Raw genomic sequence first — 18248 nt, 5'->3', positions numbered from 1 at the left:
CCGGACGTGTCAGCTCACATGCAGAGCAGACTCAATTCAAGTCTGCTCTGATGTGCTGGATGTCCGGTGTGTCGGAGCAGACAAAAAAAATGTGTATAAATGCCCAATGTGACTGAAAATTATGCCACTCCAAAGCAGAATCATGTCTGATCTGTGTTATCCAGCTTGTGTTACACTAGGCAGCGCCTTACTGTAAATAGCCCAACCACCACCCCTTTCTGCTCTGGCTTGGTTAGGGCCCACTCCTCCCTCCCTGCCCTTCCCATCACCCCAGATCCCTGCTAATTGCTCCCCCCCTTCACTTACTTGTGGTTGCTTGCACTCTGGGGGAGCAGACAAGGAAGGGTTAAACTGCCTGCCCTGCCTGAGCCACTGCTGCTGCTCTTTGGGTGGGCCTAGCTTGGAGAAGAGCGGCAGCTTGGTGGCAGCAGCAGCACCTGGCAGGCAGGTTAGCCCTTCTCTGCCTGCTTCTCCTGAGATGGACAGACTTGGGGGGAAGGGGGGAAGACCTGAGGGACAGGAGGGGAGCCCCTGAAGGGATGGTGAAACTGGGGGAAACCTCAGAGGTGGGGGTGGGGGGGGGGCAGGCTCTACTTTTCAATCCTCTAGGACCCTGGTGGCCTGAAGTGTGACTGCTCCAAACTGAAGCTAGCACTGACAGCGATCAACATTTGTGTGGCTCAGTGTAATGTGTAACAAGGTCCTGATATACAATCAGAGTTAGTTATTATAGAATCATGGAGGGGCCAGCATCCTAGCACCCAGCTGGTATATGCTAGGTAGCTTTGGCAGTGTGTCACCTGTGGTAGGGGCTGGGGGTGGAGGAGTTTCCTTCATCTATGCCAGGGCCAGGAGCTGGGAACTGCATCAGTGCCATATTTCCCAGCCCCATGCTCCTTGACTAGCGAATGAATACAGGTACCAACCACAGAGGAGCTGTGCCATAAGTGGGCAGCTGATGACTGCATTCACACTGATGTTGCTACTTGTCCCAGTCCCTGGGTTCCCAGCTGCAGAATGGGCAGTGGGGAGCTGGGCTGGACAGCTGGAAGCTGCCACCATTTCCCCGCCACTATATCTGCAGCTGGAAGCCAGCCAGCTCCAGCTTAGCTCCAGGGGGAAGGGAGAAGCAGCAGTGATGTGGGTGCACCTACTGGCTGCCTGCCCCCAGTGCACCCCTCACTGCCCAGCCCCAGCACGGGTGCAGGCAGTGGCATCTGGCTCCATACCATATCCAGTGTCTCTATAGGCTACATTTGGCCCATGGCTCATATGTTGCTGACTCCTGGAATAATATATTTGGTAGGGAAATCTCAGAGGTTAAATCAATTGACCAATTGATCAGAAATGAAACACTAGCATTTTATTCTTTCTTCAAATAAAATATCCACAGGACAAGAGGTTTTTCGTTCTGTTTATGTACATTGTAACATTTTGTAGTTCACTCTCACACAAGTTATCTGGGATGTGAGGAGATTTTTCAAAGGCACAAAAGGCAGTAAGGGGCCCATCTCCCACTGAAAATCTATGGGAATTTGGGACCATTTCTACCTTTTACAAATCTGCCCCTATAAGTAAAGTATTTATACAAGTAATACTTGTGATGCACTAGTTACTAGCTAGGAAAGCCTATACATGAATTCAACCACAGCTAGAGATCCTTAAAACTTCAATGCCATGGAACTTATTAGGACAGGGGAAGTAAACTCAGAAATATTCCTTCTTGACTTTCTTTCTTAGTCACATTCTTCAAGATGCCTTTCTCTTTGTTGTTCTCTGTGGGGTGGTAACAGCACTGCAGCACCTCTGCTACTGGGGCTTAGTACAGACAGTCAAAAAGCCCAAGGCTGATTTGATTCAGTCTTTGCAGGTTAGTCTAAGCTGCAAAGTTTGAACCAATAAGCAAATGAACAGACATTCACTTTTGATTCGGGAAATGCAGCCATATGCCTGCAATGACTCATGCCAGAAGCCAGAGGTGCTACAGCATGGCTCTGTGGTAGGTAGCCAGCATGGGCTGTATGCTCACTTCCTTTTCCTGCTGCCCTGAGGTATCTGGGATTTGCAGTCCACAATCGCAGCAGCAGGGCTCTGCAGGGTTGCTCATCACTTCCTCTTTCTGCTTCCAGTTGCCTCTGGGTTTGTAGTCCACAGTCGCAGTCAGCAGGTCAGGGCAGCTCCATGCTCAGGGGAAGGGAAGTTTAACACCCCCATCCCTGGCCCCACACCCCAGCAGGGGGTTGAACCAGGAAGGGGTTTGGGACAGAAGTTTCATAAACCAGTTTGACCCAAATCAGTTAAGTCTGATAGTGCATTCAACTAGATTTACCTTAAACCAGTTTCAGCCTTTTTGAAACTGGTTTATGTGCACTGAACTTCTGTTCTGTTACAGGTTTAAACCAGTTTCTGATCACTTAACCTGGTTTATGTATAACTTCTGTCCCTAGCCCAGAAGTTTCCTCAGAGCTGGAAGTACCCTTGAGCTTTTTCTGGTACTGCCTCTCTTTAATCTTTGTTTCATTCCTTTCTCCTGTGGCCAAAAGTCCCCACCCTGAGCCCCAACTAGTCAAGTTCATGCCCATTTTTTAATAAACTAAAATGAAAAGAAATAACTTTGTTACCACCAGTTCGATTTTCTCAAACTGGATCTGTCAATTTAGGATTTGTCCAATTTAAATTTCAGAGGATTCAGCTGGCGAAGAAAAAATGGAGCTTTTCTTAGTTTCATGCGTCTTGGCATAATTGGAGACTGCAGTTTTTATCTGTGACATCCATGTTTTCTGTGACAAGAAAAAATGATACCTGATAAACCTTAAAAACCATTAAATAATTATAATACATAGACTTCTGGAACTTTCAATTGATAGTTTGATGTTGTTTGGGGCTCTCTTTCATGCCTTAATTCTAGAATAAAGGTTAGGTTATAAGTGAAATACTCCAGAACTCTGGCATCCAGATTCTTTGCTCTGCTAAGGTCACTTTACACTGGAAAGGCAGGCTGTACGAAGTGGCCGTACAAAATCAGACAGCCCAGCGGTGAATCCCCTTTGCATAGAGAAACACTGCATCCTCACTTCCCACCACCACAGCAAGAAGTAGAGTTTTTTTTTCTCTTGATCTTCCACTAGATTAAGATACGTTACAGTTGTTGTGGTAAAGCAGGCTCCTTGTGACTGGCCAGTTCATCAGGGATTAGAGAGGTGTAGTTGGGTATCTCTCAGTTCTCACTCTTAGCGTCTAAACACAGCTCACCTGTAGGTGAGAACTGGAGGCTTGGTTCTCTTTACTACAACATGAGGCTTCCCTGCCCGTCCTCCCAGTGATACCAATTATCCAAAGATAGAGCTTTTTCATTGTTTGGCCTCTCTGGACCATATATAATATAATGGCCCTGTGGGGCCAGCTGAGTGGTGTGGGGCTGGTTCATGGGCTGGATTGAGCCCCTCTCCTTCCCCAGTGAAGAGTGATGAAAGTGATCTGATGAAAAATGCCTTTCATTCAAAGTTGTCTAACTCTGTCCCTATTGTCTAGTTAGTCCAATAAAAGATATCGCTCTAAGAAATCCTTGCCTCTTGCATAATTTCTGGACCATTGTGGCTACAGCATCACTCTTGCATTGCCATTATATTCTTGACACTGCAAGGCGTGTTGTCTGCTATGAATGCTGCATGCCCCCAGAGGTTTGGGGGGGGGGCACGATGAGCTCCCACAGGCGGCAGTGGCACTGTCAGCAGCGGGAGCGTGGCAGTGGTAAGCGGAGAGCTCCTGCAGGCGGCCACAGTGGTGTTGGGGGGAGGTGAGAACTAACCAGTGATTAGCGACCACCTGCAGATGCTGCTGGCGGTGGCAGCAGCCGGCAGCGATCGTGGACTGCCCTCAGACGCCACCGGCGGTTTCGGTGGCTGGGGGGGGGGGTGGGAAGCAGAGACTGCCTGCAGGTGCCTCCGACAGTGTTGGCAGTGCCTTTTTGCAGGGGGTGCACTGCCATGCTCAAGGGGTGCACATGCACCTGCGTGCACCCCCTACATGTTGCCAATGTTGTCTGCTGATTAGTGACAGCACAGTATGGGCGGCTTGGTATGTGGATGGGATTTGCATCCTTCCCAGCTCTGCTAAAGTGCCCTTGTACAACATTTGATTTACCTTTCGCTCTTACGTGTCTGCAAAGCAATGTCTGACTGGACTCATTAGTGGAATAGGAACAAGAACATCTCAGAGAATGCAGTAGACTTCAGAGCTGGCTGAGAATTTTGGGGCCTTTTTTGAGTAAGGAGCATCAATGAGAATGCAGCACTCTTGCAATTTAATGGCTCTCATACTTGGGTAACATTTGGGGTATCCCATCCACTTTAAGGCTCTGCCAGGAGATTTCAGATACTCTATGGTCTTTACTTTTTAAACCCAGCTGTAACTGGGTTAATTGCACAACAGCTGTAAGTGTTAAGGCCTGTTGATTCTCAGAAAATATGCTGATTGTGAAGTGTATGCTTGCTTGCTTATTAGCAGTTGAAATTAGGCCAGCTCAGTTTACACAACCTGCATCTGATGTTATTGTAGGTTTTCAGCTTTATAAAAGGATGTCCTTTTGTTTTCACCACGTTGCATTGGTATCCACTAGTAATGCAACTGAAGTTTAATAGCAGGACTTTATTGGCCCGACTGATATAGCAGGACACTGAGATGGTGGATATAAAGGTGGGGTGGGCGGGGAGGGGGGTGTTGTATTGTAGTTTCTAATTAGTTTCAGTATGCATACCAGATGTAAAATAGTAACTTAGAATTTATTACATTTCTCTGGTAAATACTGTCTACCATGTGCTGCATTTTTAAAGCATTAGTGTTACTTGAAAGTCTAATTTTATTATTCCAGATGCTAGTGAATGAAATATAACTAATAAACAAATCTTTTTATCTTCTGTGAAGCATCAAGCCCACTTTTAGATTACTACAAATACAGTCTGGTGTGCAAATTAATAGAAATTCATATAACCTTATAATCAAGCTGGTTTTCTCAAAGATCTATGGGATTTTATACCATGTACATTGAAGCAAAATTACCATAGTTTTATAGATGTGCATAATATATGTGCAAAATATGATAATATGCACTTTGAAAATATGCTCTGGGGTGATTAAACTGACAGTGTTAGTTTTACGATCTGAACAGTATTACATGAAAGTTGTTTGTCTCTTTTGGAAGGGCTCACTTTATTGACTCCTGGCTTTCAAAAACCGAATTTTTTATGACAGGGGTTCCCAAAGTTTTTATGCTGCAGCCCAGCAAACCTTAGCCCATAAGTGGCTGTGGCCCGGCAAACTGCAGCCAGAATTTCCGGCTGGAAGACAGGTAAGGATACCCTCACCCTCCAGGTGGGGGGGCGGGGCCAAACCCTTTGGTGCCACGGGCCCTGCAGAAGGAGCCATAGCTTTTCCACCCAGCTCTGGGGTGCCGCGGTTTGCCAGTTCATGGTCACTTCCAGTCCGGCAGCCAACCCGGCTGCGGACTGGCAGCCAACCCGCCACAGCCTGGGGATTGAGAACCCCTGTTTTAAGAGATCAGACATTGAAAAGCCAGCAAATAATTGTAACCTGTTGTGGATACCCATACAATCGTGGGACAGGTAGCAAAATGAAAAATTTTCTAATGCCTGGAAGACTTTCTTTCATGTAAGAAAGTAAACAGGATCATCTTTTTTGTCAAACAATCACTTGAATAAAACTTTACATATAAAAAAGCTCTTATAAAATACTTACCTTGACAGTCTCTGTCTGTGCTTGTAGTAAAAAGACTGCTATACATTGCTGGTATCTATTTTCATGCTGTATTAAAAAAGCATGCCGCAGGCCAAAGACTGAAAAAATAAAAGATATAGATGAGAGAGTGTTATCTGACATAACTGCCATTCATAAGCCCTGTCAGACTGATTTCAGGTATAACCGACTTTGGTTTTCATCAGCTTTTACTGATTCATTATTAGAGAAACATACAATGGCAAGTTTAATGTTAAACTACAGAAAAAAGCTTCTGTTTCAAGTTGATTCTGCAATTAACTGCTGTTGAGTCGTTTATTAGGAATGAAAATGATTTGAAGAATCATTTGGGAGTTGGACTTGATGACCTTCTGAGGTCCCTTCCAACCCTAATTTTCTATGACTCTATGAAGGTGAAATTCTGTGTAGGAGCTTGAAAACCCTGGGAGGAGACTGTGCTGAATTCCCTAGACAAGCTGGCGTGTGGTCTGGGTTGGGTATTGTGAAGTTTTTAGCACACCATTGCAACCTCATGACTCTGGGTTGCCCAGGGCCTGGAATGATCTCAGGTGTAACTTCGGGGCATGGATAAACATGTGTTTGGAGCAAAAGGAACATTTCAAAAGGGGAGCTGCTTATTAGGGGGTATGCGGCAGCTGTTAAGTTCTAACAGTTCCATGTGGACCAGTTGGGAACAATACAAATATAGCAAAACAGCTCCAGCTTTGACCCTGCTTTGTCCAGGGTTTAGGTCAGAGCTATTTTGCTACATTTGTATTGCTCCTGGCTGGTCCACGTGGAATTATTAGAAGGTTACAGCTCCTGTATGGTTTGGAGTATGATCCTATGATATGATTCCCTACTCCTGTCTTGAAATAGTTCCAGATTAGGGCTGTGAGAAGCTTCAGTCCCTGATTTGATTCGGCAGAGATCTGGGCTGATTCAGTGGCCGAATCTCTGAATCTAAATCAAATCAGGAGACCCTTTAATCTCTGAATTGAATCGGAACCCTCCGAATCGATTTGAAGAGATTTGAAAAGATTCGGCAATTCAGACAGACACAGGTTTAAATGTTTTTTCTACATACCTCTAGGTAGCAGGTGGCTCGTGAATGCTGAGATGCTGGGGCACATGGAGCATCCCACAGGAGCATGGGGGGCTCCCCAGCACTCTCAGCAACAGACCCGGAAGTGGACCAGAGGCACTTCCGTTTCACTTCACAGGCCGCCGGGGAGCATGCTGGGCCCACCTCCATGCCCCCACCAGCTTGGTGACTGGTGCCTCCTGGGTCTGGGGGGGGCATCCGGGAGTCCCCCCGCAGCCAATTGCTGAGCTGGGGGTATGGGGGAGGGGCAGCATGCTCCCCTGCAGACCCAGAAGTGAACTGGAAGTACTTCTGGTCCACTTCCGGGTTCACTGCCGAGCACGTGAGGCCCCCCCCGTGCTCCCGTGGGATGCTTCATCCACCCCACCATCTCAGAGTTCACAAGCCATGCCTGGTACCTCACGGTATGTAGAAAAAATATTTAAAGCTGTGTCTATGTCCGAATTGCTGATTCTCCGAATCAGTATCGAGTCTTCAGATTCGGATTTGGCTGAATCGAATCAGAGACAGTGATCTGTATCAACTAATTGAATCACCGTCCCCGACTCGGGCTAAATCTGACTCCGAATCGAATACGGTCTCTTTTGCACACGCCTACTCCAAATGAGTGTGTGTCTGTTCTTACCCAGACATGGAGGCCTGTGAAAATAAAGACAACTGTTCCAGGCTGCCCCAAAGGTTGCAGTCCTGCCAAGTCTCCTACCCAAAGTCCTGAGCTTGATCAGGAGTTTGCCCAGGACCTGGCTGAGGCAGCTTGCTCCAGGACCATGGTTGTCATGGGTGACTTCAATTACCCGGACATCTCGTGGGAGGATCGCTCAGCAAAATCTGAGCGGTCGCAGAGCTTTCTCTCGTGAGTGGATGACCTCTACCTGACTCAAGAAGTCTATGGGCCAACGAGAGGCAAAGCGCTGCTCGACCTGGTGCTGGCTACTGGGGAGGACCTAGTCGGCGATCTAGTGATCGATGGGAAGCTGGGTGACAGCGACCACGAGCTGATCACCTTCACCATCCGCCAAAAAGCTGGCAAGTCAGTCAGCAACACACAAGTCCTTGACTTCAGGAAAGACGACTTTGACAAGCTCAGGAGGCTTGTCAGTGAGGCCCTAAGGGACCGTGACCACAGGGAGAGGGGAGTTCAAGAAGAGTGGTTGCTCCTCAAGGGAGCGATCCTCAATGCACAAGCTAAGTCTATTCCATCTCGGAGGAAAGGCAGCAAGAGGGCACAGCAGCCCCCCTGGCTCTCCAGGGACCTAGCAGACCTCCTGAGGCTAAAAAGAAAGGCCTACAAAGGATGGAGGATGGGAGTCACCTCCAAGGAGGATTATTCTGCACTGGTCCGGTCCTGTAGGGAGCAGACCAGGAAAGCCAAGGCTGCAACTGAACTCCAGCTAGCTTTGAGCATCAAGGACAATAAAAAGTCCTTTTTCAGATATGTGGGGAGCCGGAGGAAAAGCAGGGGCAGCATTGGACCCCTGCTGAACCAGATGGGGCAACTGACAACTGACGCCCAGGAAAAAGCCAACCTATTAAATAGGTACTTTGCATCGGTCTTTCATCAGCCCCATGGGACGCCCATGCCCGCTACAGGGCTGGGAATTCCGGGTGAGGGTGATCCCCTGCCCTCCATTAATGCTGACTTTGTGAAGGAACATCTTGAGAAGCTGGATACCTTCAAGTCAGCCGGCCCTGACAGTCTTCACCCCAGGGTACTCAAGGAGCTGGCGAGCATCATAGCCCAGCCTCTAGCATGGATCTTTGAAAACTCTTGGCACTCTGGTGTAGTGCCCGAAGACTGGAAGAAGGCCAATGTGGTGCCTATCTTCAAGAAAGGGAGGAAAGTGGATCTGGCTAACTATAGGCCCATCAGCCTGACTTCTATCCCGGGGAAGATCTTAGAAAAGTTTATTAAGGAGGCCATCCTTAATGGACTGGCCGACGTCAACATCTTAAGGGATAGCCAGCACGGGTTTGTTGTGGGTAGGTCTTGCTTGACCAATCTCATTTCCTTCTACGACCAGGTGACCTATCACCTGGACAAGGGAGACGAGATTGATGTCATATATCTTGACTTCAAAAAAGCCTTCGATCTGGTGTCCCATGATCGCCTCTTGGAGAAACTGGCCAATTGTCGCCTTGGGGCCTCCACGATCCACTGGCTGGAAAATTGGCTCCGGGGTCGGACCCAGAGGGTAGTAATTGATGGAAGTCACTCATCGTGGTGTCCTGTGACCAGTGGGGTCCCCCAGGGCTCTGTCCTTGGACCCATACTGTTCAACATCTTCATTAATGATGTGGACACTGGAGTCAGAAGCGAACTGGCCAAGTTCGCCGATGACACCAAACTTTGGGGCAAAGCATCCACACCAGAAGACAGGCGGGTGATCCAGGCTGACCTGGACAGGCTCAGCAAGTGGGCGGACGAGAATCTGATGGTGTTCAACGCCGATAAATGCAAGGTTCTCCACCTTGGGGAAAAAAAACCCGCAGCATCCTTATAGGCTCAGCAGTGCTATGTTGGCTAGCACTATGGAAGAAAGAGACTTGGGGGTCATCATTGACCACAAGATGAACATGAGCCTGCAATGCGATGCTGCCGCTAGTAAAGCGACCAAAACGCTGGCTTGCATCCATAGATGCTTCTCAAGCAAATCCCGGGACGTCATTCTCCCCCTGTACTCGGCCTTAGTGAGGCTGCAGCTGGAGTACTGTGTCCAGTTTTGGGCTCCACAATTCAAAAAGGATGTGGAGAAGCTTGAGAGAGTCCAGAGAAGAGCCACGCGCATGATCAGAGGTCAGGGAAGCAGACCCAACGATGACAGGCTGAGAGCCCTGGGGCTCTTTAGCCTGGAAAAGCGCAGGCTCAGGGGTGATCTGATGGCCACCTACAAGCTTATCAGGGGTGACCACCAGTATCTGGGGGAACGTTTGTTCACCAGAGCACCCCAAGGGATGACGAGGTCGAATGGTCACAAACTACTTCAAGATCGTTTCAGGCTGGACATAAGGAAGAATTTCTTTACTGTCCGAGCCCCCAAGGTCTGGAACAGCCTGCCACTGGAGGTGGTTCAAGCACCTTCACTGAACACCTTCAAGAGGAAACTGGATGCTTATCTTGCTGGGATCCTATGACCCCAGCTGACTTCCTGCCCTTTGGGCAGGGGGCTGGACTCGATGATCTTCCGAGGTCCCTTCCAGCCCTAATGTCTATGAAATCTATGAAAGTCTACACCACAGCCCTGTATGCTGTGGCCTGTCCCCCAACATAGGTAATCGAGTGTTTTGAGAGAGAGAGGAAGCATCAGTTTTCCTAGCTGCTCCTAAAGATGTTGCAAATTCTTATTAGTTTATTAGTATTGTGTAGTGACTTCTATACAGACGTTACTTCATGCAGAGGAGCCTCTGCTGTTGCGTGAATTCATAGTGAAACAGGACTACAAGAGACATTGGTTCAAAAGAACATTTAAGCATGTGCTAATGTTTACATGTGTTCTTGACTCACCACTGTTCAGCAAAGCATGTGCTGAAGCATCTTTAATTTGAATGACACATCATAGCTGTGCTTTTTGGTTTTTATTTTTCAGTGGTGGACACTGGGGGTTTCATTTACCCTGCATGTTTGTGGGGGCAGGGATCCCAAAAAGGGGCTCTCAGATAAGAATCTGGACATTAAGGGTAATGTTTTGGCTTTGTTGGTAGAATTCACCAAGACTTCCACAGAGCCAGGATTTTGTACCAAGTACTTAGTCATAGAGTTGGGGATGGTGGCCACGTGGGTAATGTGTCTGTGTTGTGGCTTCAGAAGCCTTCATCTCAACCTTGCTCTAGTCTCTTGCCAAAAATGGCATTCCTCCCGCCCATCTCCATTAAGCTTGGCCGTCTGGGCTGGGGTGTCAAAAGCAGCTGAATGTGAGGCTAGCCATATCACACATCCTGGTGGACTTGTTATTTATAGATATTGGTGAGCCCTAGCTTTGCTGGGTTCAGGCAGCCTTCTGATTTAGTCTGAGAAGGTCAAGTGGGGATTTTTCCTCACTGGCTGCAGTTTTGCAAATTGGCCTCTTTTTCCTCCCTTAATCGTGTCCTGGGGCCGCCTCATGGCACTCAGCCTTATTGTGTGGGCTGGATTCATTTAATTGTTTTACTCCAAGCTCACAGTGATACAAGATAAAAATCTGGCCCATTTATTTTATATTCCATACTATTGGGAGAATAGAGCAAAATTCAGTTTGGAGAATGAGGGGAGAAAATCGTCTCCTTACAAATGGTTCCCTTGCTCTGATGACTTCTACCAGACATCCCAGAGAGCAATGCAGAATGCTAGCTGCTAAGACAAGCTTCTGTCTTTTTAAGTGTACTATGTGTGATGAATTGCCTTATCTATTTATTTAGCCTGTATAGTTTGCTAGGGAGCAGTGAGTTTTTATAGAATATTTTGGTCTTTTATATAATGACACTCATCTGAATGTCTCCAAACACTCCACCCCTCAAATGCAGAAGACTCCTCGGAGCCACCAGCAGGTAAAGTGATATATAATATTATTTGTATAGTTAGGAAAAGAAAGGCATAGAATACTAGATTACTGGCCCAAATCAATCAACACAACAAATGCATAGCAGCACTGGCACGGGTAGATCCAGGATTGTAGCAGCGGGGATGCAGCCACAGAGAGCTCATTAGTCATGTACCATGCAGCTGAAGGGGCTGTGGCTGCATCCCCTTGCTTTGAGCCTGGGCCACTTGTAGATGAAATGAGAGGCATGCATGCATGACACTTTAGTGGGCTAAATGCTTTTGCACAATTTTAATGGTGTCAGTGTTTGCACGCCATGGCAGTGTATTGCACGTTAATTCCAACCATTGTAGGAAATTCGGTGGTATAATGCACCTTAAATGACTCCTTTGAGGAGTTTTATTTTGCTGCCCCTACAGCTGCAGAGCAAAGCACCAGGCTCCATGCGGCTCTACAGGAAGTCCTGCAGGCAGCCTGGCAGCAGCCTGGGAAGGCAGGCTCTGCCCAAGAAAAGTGGTGAGCCTGATTTCCCCCACTCCTCACCCCCTCAGAGCCTGCCTACCTGAGCTGCACAGGGGCCCAGTGCTTCCCTCCGTGGCTGCAGTGCCCCACTGGACCTCCTGAGCCAAGTGCCTGTGGGCAGATGCTGCCTGGGGTGGGGGGGTGCTGCTGTGGAGGGAAACACCAGCCACCCCCCCCATCCCTGTAGCCCAGGGACCACTCCACTAGCCAGCAGCTTGCCTTCCCCTCCCCGTCGGAGAGGCAGGTAAGTCAGCTGGGTGTGGGCATGACACAGGGTTTTAATCAGCCCTAAATTGAAGTGTTTTTTAAAACCCGCCGCTTCAATTTAGGGCTCCTGTTTCATCTACACATGGCCCTAGATGCTAGTGAGCTCTCAGGAGCCCACGCTGGATCCCCACCTCACATGTCCTGTGAGCTTTGAGCTCACCAGCTTGAGTCTGTCCCAAGTTCCTACTTTTATGCAGCTCTGGAGCCTGCTGCTTCCCCTCCTGCCCTCTTTGGAGATGGGAGGGCAGAAGGAAGGGAAGAGCAAAGAGAAGCAGGGATTATGGGCTGAGCTTGTGCCCACCAGTGGTGAGCTTATATTGCTTGCAGCACATGTGAAGCTCCCAGCAGGAGCTGCACTGACTTGCAGATGAACTATGAAAGCTCACTGGTTGTGGGGCACATAGCCGAGGTTGCCACTATGCTGTCTCAGCATCCCTGGTCTGCCCCTGGGTTATAGCCCCATTGCTCAGAACTCTTGACTCCTAGTTCTGTGGCCATTAATCGAAGCAGCTAGACTATTTTTAAACGTGAAATGTTCTGAGCTACTCAGCAATGCTACAGTAACATTCATGAAAAGGAATGAATGGCAGCAACAATTATTAATTTTTAATATAGCAGCATATCTATGTCTATAGGGCAGGATCCCTCAAAGTTGCATGTAAGTTTTTCTTGAGAGAGAGATAATAAGGAATTGCAAAGATAACGTCCAGAGTGGATTGTTAAAAGGAAAGCAACTGCCAAATGAAAAGGTATGTTGCTGCTTACATATCTTCAAAGATGGATTTCCACAACTACATTTAACTATTAAGTTATATCTCTAGTACCTAGTCCTGGCATTTCAGTATAGCTTTGCCTTTAGGGAGGGCTTTTAAGCATTATGAGGGTAATATTCTACCTCTCATCGTTGGACTGATATGTGGCAGGCTTCAGGCTAGAATGATATTGAATAATTAAAGAGCTCTTGTCTACAGAGAGAATTCTGCCAAGATAAGGGTACTACTTCCTTACTGCTCCAATGGCATATTACCCCATTCTCTCTCTGGATGCTGTTTTCAAACCGGATTTGCCATCAGTAATATGAAGGACATGATATACTTATTAGATTTAAAAATCAGGCTTTTAACAGATTAATTTGAGTGACCTTTGCAAGTCACAACAGCCCAGGACAAATACAGCTCTGAGAACGTTTCCAAAAATATTAAACGCTCAAGAGTTATCAGCAGTGATGTCCATCTATAAAACTTCAAATCAATGTTCATTATTACCAATCCCTGTTTTCACATGAACGTTTAACTCTTGGGCTAAAAAATCCATTTTCTCTTCTTTTTATAAATCCTGGACTGATACTTTTTTAAAAATCAAGGCCACAAAAATTGACTGGAATTTGAACACTGGGGGGCCAGTTTTTCTGGGTTTTTGTAGTGCCAAATGCAGTTGGCCTTGTGATAGGACTGTAGATCTAAGATGTTACTACTGTACAAATATATAATAATAAAGGCTGCGAAGATAAATGCTCTTCAGTCTGCTTATGAAGGAGGTAGTTTTTGTTTTTTTCCTGAGGCTGTGAAAAGAAAGCCTCAGTGGGTACATCTGCACATAACGTTAACAGCACAGTGGCCTAAAATACTGTGCAGCAGTGCATCCCAGCATGAACAGTGCTAATACGCTAATGTGCAATATTAGCCTACTGTACAGCAGCATCATTTAAAAGGCATTCGTTGACGCTACTGCACAGTAACTCCAGTTACTGTGCACTTATTTAGTACTTGATTACACAAGTACTAAATTAAATGAGCATTAACTACTGTCCATTAATGAACATGTAAGCACACCAAGTGAGAGGCTATTTTAAGTTTGAACCATTTCAAGCATTGCCTGAAGTTGGAAAAGGCCTGCTGACCATTAAGAGTAGGGGGCTTTTTTCCAGCTACGTATAATCATTAATCAGCAGGATTGTTTGGGGAGGGGAAGGAAGAAGAAGAGGGGAACCATGTAGTGGTATTTGTATTTAGTAACTGAGTTGTGATGAAAATATTAACTACAGAACCCTGCCAATAAATCTCTTAATTTAAGATCAGCCAGCAGGATGACACTCTACTGTGATCAGAGAGAGAGGTAGCTAGCCATTTTAGTCTGGAGTCAGTCAGAAGGTTCACGAAAGCTTGTGCTCTATGTCTTATTTAGTTACTCTATAAAGGTGCGTATTAACTTTGCCTTCTGATTATACTATAATACCAGTATTGGAGGCTGGATGAGTCAGTCAAACCCTAGGTACCTTTTAAACCAGAGACTTTCTGTATATGTTTATGGGTGAGACCTATTTTTACAAACTATCGGCACCTTTTGTCTGAGCAGGTACCTTGCAATAATCTGAATTCGTAATGAATTTAGTATGAAAAGGCTCTTTATAGTTAAGGTGCTCTGATCAGAAGCCATGCTATCTGTCATGTGATTTCCTCCTTCTGCACTGTTACTTATTAGGCATCACTGATTTGTTCAGAAATTGAGATGCACACAAAAACACAGACAATTACCATATTTACTCAAATCCAATACAAGATTTTTTTTCTCCCATTTAACGGAAGTGTTTTGTCTTGGATTAGAGTACAAGGGGGTGGGAAAGTAGCTCTGACTCTGGTTCAAACCTAGGTTCAAAGTCAGAACTGCAGCAGCCACCTACCTCCCATACTCTGCAGCCTCTGAGCTACTGTTGCATGGCAGAGCCAGGGCAGGAGTGACCATGAGCTCTGTGCCCTGGGTCAGAGTGGAGTCGGAGTCACTAAGGGTAACCAGTGGGTGGGGGAGCAGGTGGGAAGGGGGCAGGTGCCAAGGAGTTGAGACATGGGGGGGGCGGGGGGGAAGGAGTGAAGACAGCACAGGAAGGAAGGCAAGTGCTATATGCACTTGTGGCTTGTTATAACTTTCCATGTATAGAATCTAATTATTGGGGGATCATCTTAAAATCAAAGTAGTCTTGGATTCAGGTAAGTATGTTATTCCTGTGGGGTTGTTAAGGCCTTTGTGGTATGTTGTGCCAAAGTCCATAAATTTCTCACAGAGCCTTAAGGGGTGCTTTGTGACTTATGGACTATGTTCCTGTGGCCGTTTTGGACTTATCAAGCGGTTGCCTGAGGGGGCTGCCAAGGGGCTGGGCTTTGTCGTCTGGATGGTCCCATTCGATGCTGGGTTCACACTTGTGTTGTCCCAGAGAAGGAAGTTAACGGACATTCTTATATAAGCTTTTCTGATCTAATATTTTATGCCAGTATACTAATGAGGTTGAGAGGAAGTTCTTGGATGCTTAGGGTTTGTGGGCATCATCAAAGAAGCAAGCCTGTAGGAATGGTCCAAAAGTGAAGAAAGCAGGGACTTGGTGTCCTGGGATGTAGAGGTGTTCCCATGCAGCGTGACTGCTGGCATAGAGATGGGAGCAGGAGAAGGGGCGCTAAGTCTTTCTGTACTGATGTATAGAATGGAGTAAAAGCATGAGAGATGAGATTTTAATGACTTGTTCTTGGATCTGCTGCAGCTTTTACTCGTCTTCTGCTTCTCCATGAACTGTATTGCTAAAGCATCCCAAACTACTTATGCCTGAGATGTTTCTCAAGCAACAAGATGCTGGTATGCCTGAACTGGCACACCTGAGATTAAAGAGGCAGGGCTACCCTTGCCTTTAACCCCTGGCTACAGGTCAGGTCACATTGTGTTTGGTTTCGAGTGGGTTGGTAAGGAGATGCATTACAGAGATGCACAGTGAGGTGGTGTCTGCAGCACATTTCGGAAGCCCTTATTTTTCCCCCTCAAATGCTTTTTTTCTGCCCTTAAACTTTTTCTTTACTTCCTGTCTTGAGTAGTGCTGAATGCTGGCAAATCAGGATGAATCTATTTCAAGGTTATCACAATTTCTATGATGAAATTACAAGCTTGCCTTTCCACAGTGCTGAGCAGGGAGGGGGGGAGGGGAGGGTGTGGCCAGGCCCCAGCAGGATGCACTGATCAGGGAGGGGTCTTCTCCCCACCCTCCCCCCTGCTGCTCCTGACCAGCGAGGCAGCCAGCATTTAGTTACACAGCAGGGAGTTAGTTACATGGAGTAATACAGCATTTAGCAACCCATCAGAACAAAACAAAAACCTTTCTCATTAGTTCAAGCTCTTCTTAAACAGCTTGTTCCAAGGAAGGAACAGAGGGACATTACCAGCTACCTGTTGATTAGCTCCAAAAAGCTTTAAGCAGACAGCATCCTGTCTGCCTTTGTCCTGTCTGCCTTATGCAGACCCCTCTCAGCATTATTTAGCATACCACATGCTGGCTATGTCTGTGCTGTGAGAGAGAGGAGGGGAGGAATCCCTGCATGGGCAGGGAGTGCAAGGGCAGGGCAGGAGGAAGCCAGGCAGATGCTGCTGTGCCTCCAGTCTCTGCCGGAGCTCCAGCCAGGGAGCAGAGGGGCAGGGCCAGCCCTGCTGTGGAGCAGAGAGCCTCACCCAGGGCTGCAAAGCCTCTGCGATGCTGGGGGACTCTGGTTTAAGTTAAACCAGAAAAAGGTCTGGGACAGACATTGCATAAACTGGTTTGATTCAAATCAGTTAAGTCTGATACTACATTCAACCAGGTTTATCTCAAATAGGTTTCAGCCATTTTCAAACTGGTTTATGTGCACTGAACAGCTGTTCTGTTACAGGTTTAAATCAGTTTCTGATCACTTAAACCAGTTTATGTGTAATGTCTGTCCCTAGCCTTAAGAACATCTCTATCAAAGGGCAGCAGGGAGGTGAGTGAGCAATATAGAGCTTATGGAATTCAGACTCCCAAACTGCAGCCGTGCAAACTTGAAGAGCATAAAGAGAACAGCCCATAGGCTTGTGCAGGCTGGTATTCTAGAGCAGGAGATTTGGGACATCTGTACAAGGCTTAAAAGTAATGGAAAATCTATTTAAAAAAGGGTTCCCCCAATTGCTAGTCCTCCTGGCCAAAACAGCGTGTGATACACAAAGAAATATAACTTGCTAGTCTTTAAGTCTCCTTCTATATGTGAGGAGACATGCTTGAGCCCTGTGATCCATATGTAAAGGAAAACCTTTAGCCCAATGTTTAACCCACATATGAGGCTTTTTGTTTTTTGTGTATATAACACATGAATATACAAAACACACATCAACGTACCTGTTACATGGAAAGGGTCAATATTCTTTAGAACCAATCTGTCTAGTGGAATGGGCTGATCTAGGACAATGCAAAACCCACCTTCTTTTATGAATAATTGCAATTCCAGTGTAAGGGAAGGGCAGACAGGTATCAGACCTGTATCTGAACCCCCATATTTCTGGAAAAAGAAAAGGAAATAATTGAATGATATATTCCTGGATGGTTGTGCATGAATATTTGACCCAACTGGTTTTCCACACGCACACGCACACACAGAGGCATAATGCTGCCTCATACAAGAAGCAATTTCTAAAGAATTTCTGCCTCTCATGGCAAACCTTTTCAAGGGCTCCTCAGCTTTGGCTCAGGCCCTTTGCATTCCCCCCAGCCCCCATGCTAATCTGTGTACCTCAGAAAATTTCCATGGAAGAAAATATCTGCAATTTGTTAAAAAATTACTTTGAATTCAGTTGCCATCTCCTGCATCCATCTATGGAATCATTGCCTAGCATCACTGTCTGGGCATTGTCTTGAACTTAATTGATTTTTTTTACTCCAAAGTACCAAAGTGTGAGATGCCTTAATGGTCTTTTGGTGGTTAAAAATTGCTAATACCTACGTCTTATATCAACAGTAGATTTCATACGGGGCTTTGGGGATCCTATGCTGTTAGTACAGGACCTGGGGAATGGTCCTTCTATCCTTTTCATGTCCTTGTGACCAGATATTTAGCAGAATTTGTGAATTCATTGGAATCTGACATATCCATGCTATGAGATCTTTTGCTGTGGCCTTAAACTTGTGACCTCTAGGTTGTCAACTGTGCATCTTAGTGCCCATAACTCCCCAGTCCCCATAGGGAATGGTAGTAGTATCTGTGTTCAAACGTGTGTCCAGGATGTCACAGTGCCATTACAATGTGCAGAATTTATTAGCATATATTGAT

General features: G+C 46.5%; 1 protein-coding gene across 2 annotated transcripts in view; it reads right to left on the bottom strand.

The window, feature by feature from the left end:
* Positions 1-1341: 1341 nt before the first annotated feature.
* The window catches only part of PLEKHG7 (pleckstrin homology and RhoGEF domain containing G7), a 67276-nt gene continuing 50369 nt past the window's right edge, over positions 1342-18248 (bottom strand). For both annotated transcript variants that reach the window (XM_019480804.2, XM_019480805.2), the window contains 3 exons: positions 17321-17480; positions 5755-5852; positions 1342-2780 (listed from right to left, as the gene is read on the bottom strand). In XM_019480804.2, the coding sequence (XP_019336349.1) occupies positions 2673-2780; positions 5755-5852; positions 17321-17480 (366 nt within the window). In that variant the 3' untranslated portion in view covers positions 1342-2672. The remainder of the gene's footprint in view (positions 2781-5754; positions 5853-17320; positions 17481-18248) is intronic.

This window comes from Alligator mississippiensis, chromosome 4, assembly GCF_030867095.1.
Source record: "Alligator mississippiensis isolate rAllMis1 chromosome 4, rAllMis1, whole genome shotgun sequence".
NCBI lineage: Eukaryota > Metazoa > Chordata > Crocodylia > Alligatoridae > Alligator > Alligator mississippiensis.
The sequence above is the reverse complement of the archived record's forward strand: the minus strand, read 5'-3'. Positions and strand labels throughout refer to the sequence as shown.